Source organism: Leptonotus elevatus, chromosome 10 (assembly GCF_054856555.1).
Source record: "Leptonotus elevatus isolate MCC_2025b chromosome 10, RoL_Lele_1.0, whole genome shotgun sequence".
Taxonomy (NCBI): domain Eukaryota; kingdom Metazoa; phylum Chordata; class Actinopteri; order Syngnathiformes; family Syngnathidae; genus Leptonotus; species Leptonotus elevatus.
This window is the reverse complement of record NC_141248.1, coordinates 19,730,169-19,736,624: the sequence shown is the minus strand read 5'-3', so window position 1 is coordinate 19,736,624 and position 6,456 is coordinate 19,730,169. Positions and strand designations below refer to the sequence as shown.

Sequence of the window (6,456 nt, the reverse complement as noted above, 5' to 3'; positions counted from 1 at the left end):
TACGACGCGATTTAACGACGAAAAAAGGTCTCATTCACCCGCGTAAAATAAATCTGTCCGTTTTTGATGACGCACGTCCTGCTTCTCTCAAGTAATCCTGTTTCAACGAGCCGTACATGGCGGTGTTAGTGTCGTACCTCGTGGAACAACAAAAACACTTTATGTCGTATTTCTGGGTGAGATGATATTTTATAGAAACGCAGTTGCAACCGAGGAGTGTTAACGCGATGATTTTTTTTTGTTGCTTTTGTCATAATTTTCGTGGACGTTAATGCATTCGAGAGGTACTTTTAGTGCGTTGTTGACATTCAACACCGTTGGACGAACAAAGAACCGGCACGCATGCGTACTTCAATACTTGTTCGGTATAACTTTATAGAATTTTTAGTTCAACCTTTAAAAAACTATAACTATCTACTGTAATTCGTTTTAGTTATTTTGTAATTCAGTGCCGTTAGTTGCTTAGCCATCGTAACTCCGGACAAATGGCCGAGGTTTACGTCCGAGTGGCCGAGGAGGAGAACGAGGAGCCTATGGAGATCCCGTCCGAGGACGACGGGACCGTTCTTCTGTCGACGGTGTCGGCTCAGTTCCCCGGAGCGTGTGGCCTCCGGTTCAGGAGCCCCGTGTCCCAGTGCATGCGTGGCGTGCGGATCGTAGAGGGCGTCTTGCACGCACCCGAAACCGGCTGGGGGAACATGGTGTACGTGGTCAACTATCCAAAAGGTAAAATGAATCACAAGTTTGTTTGACTTTTCCCCTCTCGAAATGACAGTCAAAGTGAGCACATTGTTTACATTTACTTTACTGACGTACAGTGTTGGCGTCATGAGGGGGGCGGGGAAGCTTCGGCATTTGCAGGCATGGCCAAATCAATTGCTGCGAGTTTTGAAAACGGAATGTTTTTCAATTTGGGACGCCCACCGAGCGAGATGGCACGGCGTTTAAAGCATTTTATGTATTGGCAGTGGTTATTTTGTTGTGACCGGCAACGCTCCTGCTAACACCACAGCTGAGTGATCATTTGCTGTAGCGAGGAATATTGAGCCTTCCGTGAATCGGTTATTTTACTGTGATTATACGGTTCAGGTCTTTTATTACTCTTATATTTATATTTTCACTCAGTTTGTGCATCGTGATCATTTAATGGGAATTGTGCTGCTGCATCTTAGCCAACAGGGGGCTGCACAATAAATAAATATCTGAAGAAAATGTGTACAACAGCTCAGTAAAATGCATTAATAGTTTTTGCACAGAATGAAGATTAAATGCCTGAGTATTGTTATTGTCCGTCTACATTTGTTGTTGCTCCATGGGGTAAATGCTATGACATCAATGCTAGTTTTGTTTGCCTCTCTGTAATATTTTTATTTTATGTTTAGCATTTAGCTAGCAGACTTTTCGTCAGAGATTTCCCGTGACAGCAGAGTGTCTTATATGCAGACAACAAAAGGAAAATGGACGAAATCGATGCCTCGTCGGCTGTGAAAATGAAGCGGGGCGACATGAAGACGTCGGACCTGATCGTGCTTGGTCTTCCATGGAAAACCACCGAGCAGGACCTGAAAGACTACTTCAGCACGTTCGGAGAAGTCATCATGGTACAGGTATGGCCGCATGACTTGGGTAAAACGCCCCTTGTTGCATATTCGCGTGTGTTGACGATCAGCCACCAGAGTGTGCCGTTTTTTCCTCTGGCCAGGTAAAACGAGACGGCAGGTCGGGAAACTCCAAAGGCTTCGGCTTTGTGCGGTTCACGGAGTACGAATCCCAGGAAAAAGTCATCGCCCAGCGCCATATGATTGACGGCAGATGGTGCGACTGCAAGTTCCCCAACTCCAAGGGGAATATGGTAATGTCCTCGCAAACACAACACACCGCCGCAACACATTGAACGGAGTTGAAAACTTGTTTTTCTAACCTGTTACTAATCTTGTGTTCACAGCCAGGTCCAGACGAGCCGCTGAGGAGCCGCAAAGTGTTTGTGGGACGTTGCACTGAGGACATGACCACCGATGAGCTGAGGCAGTTTTTTATGCAGTACGGAGAAGTCACGGACGTCTTCATCCCCAAGCCGTTCCGCGCTTTTGCCTTTGTCACATTTGCAGATGATCAGGTATCGTTTAGCCAAGTGTTTCACAATTCTCGTTTGAACATCTCCTAGATATAATTTCGAACCGCTTTACCTTGATCTGATGAGTGTCGGTGCTTTTCCTCACACCCCATCCAGGTTGCTCAGTCTCTGTGCGGCGAAGACCTGATCATCAAAGGCGTGAGTGTCCACATCTCAAACGCAGAGCCCAAACACGGCAACAGGCAGTTTGACCGCACCGGGCGCTTCGGAAACGGCTTTGGCGCCCAGGCGTTCGGGGCCAGCCGCAGCGGCATGGGGAGCAGCACCAACAGTAACATGGCCAATTTCGGTTCCTTCAACCTGAACCCCGCAATGATGGCGGCGGCGCAGGCGGCCCTGCAAAGCAGTTGGGGGATGATGGGCATGTTGGCCAGCCAGCAGCAGTCGTCCTCGTCGGCCAGCGGCACCAGCGGCGCCAGCACCGGTCGAGACCAGAGTCAGTCGTTCAGCGCCGGCAACAGCAACTACGGCGCAGGCTCGGCCAGCCTGGGCTGGGGAACGGGCGCAAACTCCACCAGTGGCGGTAGCGGGTTTAGCTCAGGGTTTGGGTCCAGCATGGAGTCAAAGTCATCTGGGTGGGGTATGTAAAAAAGCAAAGTGTGTGCGTGCGGTAAGTATTGTGAGAGAGAGATTAATACATTTATTTCGGGTGTCTGCGTATCTGAACACTTTTGTGGAAGATGTTTTGTACATTGGGAGAAATAATCTAATGATTTTATTTAGAGCAGGGCTGTCCAAACTGCTACCCAAGGGCCGTTTGCAGGCCACCGTAATTTTTGTGGCATTTATTAAAATAAACAATTGCAATGCGATAGAAGAGATTTCTTCTCTCACTTTCTTGTTTTCCACCAATCACACCATCATTCGGGAAGCTGGGCCTCACAGCGGCAATTGTTTGCTTCACTTTCATGTCCGTGTCATGGTGAGTTTTAATGCAGGTTGATCCTGTTTTGGTTTGGAAAGTGGAGATGTGATTCGGCATCTGCCCCCCGACATTATCTAGTGGGCTTAATGGCGTGAAGCACGTCGGTAGCTCTTACAACATCCTTCAGTTTTTCTGTATAGCAACCCTTGGAAGAAAAGTTTGGACAACCCTATTTATTGACTAGCGACTGAAGTGATTTTTATTTTTATGTCTCCTTTATATCAGTTTCAACTGGATTCTCAAATGCATGTGTTGTGTACTGTTGCTGATTGAAGATGAAGAAAGACAAATGCATGTTTGTCGTTTGCCATTATCCAACTACGTTTCTAATTTTCTGGCAGTCTTGCACTGGGGAGAATCTGGTTGAAAGTTTACATGTTTTTTTTGTAAGTGCAACTTTTATTTGCAGTCAAAAGTGGACAAAAGCCTTCATTGAAATCTCTTCTGCAGTTGACCTCACTTCCGTTTCCCTGCGAGGAAGCTCCAATATGGCAGCATTGTCACGGGGGCGATAACTGCTATCACTCTCCCTCTTCCCGCCTGTGTAAATGCTATGCCATCAAACAACGGCTTCACTCCGCATGTTCTCACGAGACGGTGGGTGTGTTTTCACTTTTTTTTTTTTTCTCCACTTATGATTGAAGAGAGAACTGCGCAAGTGACATTTTTTTGGATGCGGGGGGGAATCTGAGTGAGGATGGCTTGTGGCGAAGAGTGGAGCGGTTGGTGAGTGAGCGGACTGAGGACTGCTTGTGCGGTGAACGACCCCCCCCTCCCCCAAAATGTGACTGATTTTCTATGAATGTGTGAATGTAAGGAGCAGATGCTACAAGCGCCTCCCATCACTTATACGTGGACATCCTTCTGATTAGTATGTCAAAAGATTTTTTTTTCTCCTTTTAATCTTTGCAATATTTTCAACATGTGTCGACATGAAAATGTAGTTGGAGTGTTGTGCTCTTTGTAATGTTTCTATAATCTAATTTGAATGCTGTATGATGTGTGCTGTTCCTTGTTCCTGGATTGATCTGTATGTGTGTATTTGATGTGGATGACGCAGACTGATGAAACCCTGGTGGGGACACGTGTGATGTGAGAACGTGGAGTGGTGTCCTACTGGTCCCCCTCTCCCCCCTCCCCTTTTTATATAGGCTATTGATGTTTGTGAGGTGTTTGGACAAAACTGTCAAATGAAGAGAGCTGTCTAATAAAGTTGATTTGAATAGATTTAGTTGATGTTACTTGCGTGGGATTAAAGAGACTAATTCAATTCACACATCTAGGGCCTTGGGCTCCGCTGGTCGAGGTCTCCATTTGAACCCCGACTGAAGGACGAAGACGGGAGTTCCAACACTTTGAGTGTGTGGCCTTCCCAGACACGGGGTAGTACCTGTCTTTTTGCTCACTTTCTTAGCTTGTGAGAGAGATAACGCTCCTTTTCCCCCTCTGCTTGTATGGCCTAAGAGAGATTTTGATGCAACGCTATGAGTGGCTAAAAGGGTCTGTTTCCATGCTCTTTTGGTGATCGGACGACTGTCTGGCTAATTTCGCAGCTGTGGAATTGTCACTGATGTTACGCTTTTGTAGAAAGCTTACAAAGTCATCAATGAGTGTGGCTACTTGTTACAGAGCTGATGCCAACGCATCAGCAAGACAATTGGATTTACACTGCTGGTCTAAGTGCCTGAAATTCTGATTATGCTCATTTCCATTTTTTATTGTGTATTTCAGGTGATACAGATACAAAATGGCTTTCTTTATACCGATTGAACACATGGGCTAAATCTCATTTCTTTACTTGCAACCTCCTGTTTATGCCAGGGCCTCTTTGATTGAATGTGGGTAAGCAATTATTGACAATTAATGACACGCCTAATGTAGCTTATTTAATTTCGTATGCTTGTATATGGTCTTAAGGTATGCAATTTCATGCATACCCCACTTTACACTGCCATGACATAATGCTAATTGTGTTCACTTAACAGTAAAAACAAACATTGGAATTGTCACTTGCACCATGCAGTGTAAATCCTGCCTTAGACACCCCCACCCACCCCCCACCAATCTAAATCTGACCGAAATGAATTTTTGCCATGTTGTTGACATGTTTATTAGAATGTTTGGGACAAGAAGAGTGTGGACTAAGGACCTGCCTGTGTCTTATTCTCTGCTCTCGTGAGTCTCTTTGCTCTTCTTTTTCAAGGCCTTCTGCTCTTTTTCCACTTCTGCGCTTTTCCTCTGTATGTGCACTGACTGAAATAAAGAAGAATCAAATAAGAAATTCTGTGTGTTGGAGAGTTTTTATCGTTGTGGCATATTGTTAAAACGTATCTGACCAGGAAAACTCACCAATGCAGTGCTGCGACGGGCCAGAAGTTTTACATCCTCTGCTGACACAGTGCATCTTTTGGCATGTCTGTAATCAGAAAATTCAGATGGCCTTGAGGTTAACCTACAACACCTCAGCTCATCAATTAATGTTGGGAGGGAAAATCCATACTTGGCAAACGATTCCAGGTCCTTAGCAAATATTTCTGAAAGAGAACCAAGAAAAGGACTTTTGAGTCAATGTCAGTTCATATATTATTATTATTTAGTTGCAGTTTAGGTGCTGCAGCTGAAAAATACACCCACAGTATTAGACAATAAAATGAAACTGAGCATTACCTCTAGGCAGAATTTTGGGAATGTTCTAGTTCGCCACTAGATGGTGCTAATCTTAAACTATCTTTAAGCTAATAAGTAAAAGTAATTCGAAATGTCAACCTTTTAAAATCAGTTATTTAACAAAAATTTGGAGAACATGTTTTTAAAATAAAGGGAGCATTAATACTAAACGAATAGATGAATTTCAATCATTTTTTAAACCAATATAAATAAATAGTTTGTTACAAACAATAAAACTGAGCATTCAGTCTTACGTCATACGTCTTAATGTATTTTGCCTTTAATGAAAAGCAGACGAACGTAGCATCAATCGGCACCCACCACATTGTCTGAAGGCTGTCTCGGTTATGGCCGCCACCACTTGTCGGCTAAACTCTTTGCGGTGATCCTCGGCCATTTGGTGACATATCTGACCGACCGTGTAATGTATTGCCGCCTTTAGTCGCTGGAATTCAAAGAGTGTTATTCACATTTTACGTACAGTAGGCTAGTTGGTAACATCCATCATGGCTGTTTATGGTTACCTACCAGACGCGTTTCGTCCTCGCTTTCCGACATGTTTTTAATTTTTTTATTAAACCGACTAAACTTCAATTAAAATATAGCTTCATTCGGTCCCCATTCCGAATGACGTAAAGTCAAAATGGTCATAAAAAAGCAACTACTTTATGCAAGTTTCTGTTTTTGGAGTTGGGAGCTGAAGGAACTTCGCGGCACAAATTCAAGACAA

General features: G+C 44.4%; 2 protein-coding genes across 6 annotated transcripts; one reads left to right on the top strand and one right to left on the bottom strand.

Moving 5' to 3' along the window:
- Positions 1-86: 86 nt before the first annotated feature.
- tardbpb (TAR DNA binding protein b) lies at positions 87-5,340 on the top strand. 5 transcript variants are annotated; one of them, XR_015096233.1, is made up of 7 exons: positions 87-726; positions 1,444-1,607; positions 1,703-1,852; positions 1,946-2,116; positions 2,231-2,714; positions 3,510-3,656; positions 4,343-4,492. XR_015096233.1 is itself a non-coding variant. In XM_086086245.1 (6 exons), the coding sequence occupies exons 1-6, from the start codon at positions 486-488 to the stop codon at positions 3,572-3,574; spliced, it is 1,275 nt and encodes a 424-aa protein (XP_085942371.1). In that variant the 5' UTR covers positions 87-485; the 3' UTR covers positions 3,575-5,340. The 5 variants fall into 5 exon arrangements, 3 of the variants coding, with proteins under 3 accessions (XP_085942371.1, XP_085942373.1, XP_085942372.1); XM_086086245.1 differs by having other exon boundaries at positions 3,510-5,340; XM_086086247.1 differs by having other exon boundaries at positions 2,231-2,744; positions 3,510-5,340.
- Positions 5,141-6,452, bottom strand: cenps (centromere protein S). The gene is made up of 5 exons (XM_086086265.1): positions 6,255-6,452; positions 6,048-6,171; positions 5,560-5,593; positions 5,409-5,475; positions 5,141-5,312 (listed from the first exon to the last, which is right to left on the bottom strand). Exons 1-5 carry the CDS (start codon positions 6,282-6,284, stop codon positions 5,220-5,222), a joined length of 348 nt encoding a protein of 115 aa, XP_085942391.1. The 5' UTR covers positions 6,285-6,452; the 3' UTR covers positions 5,141-5,219.
- Positions 6,453-6,456: the final 4 nt, after the last annotated feature.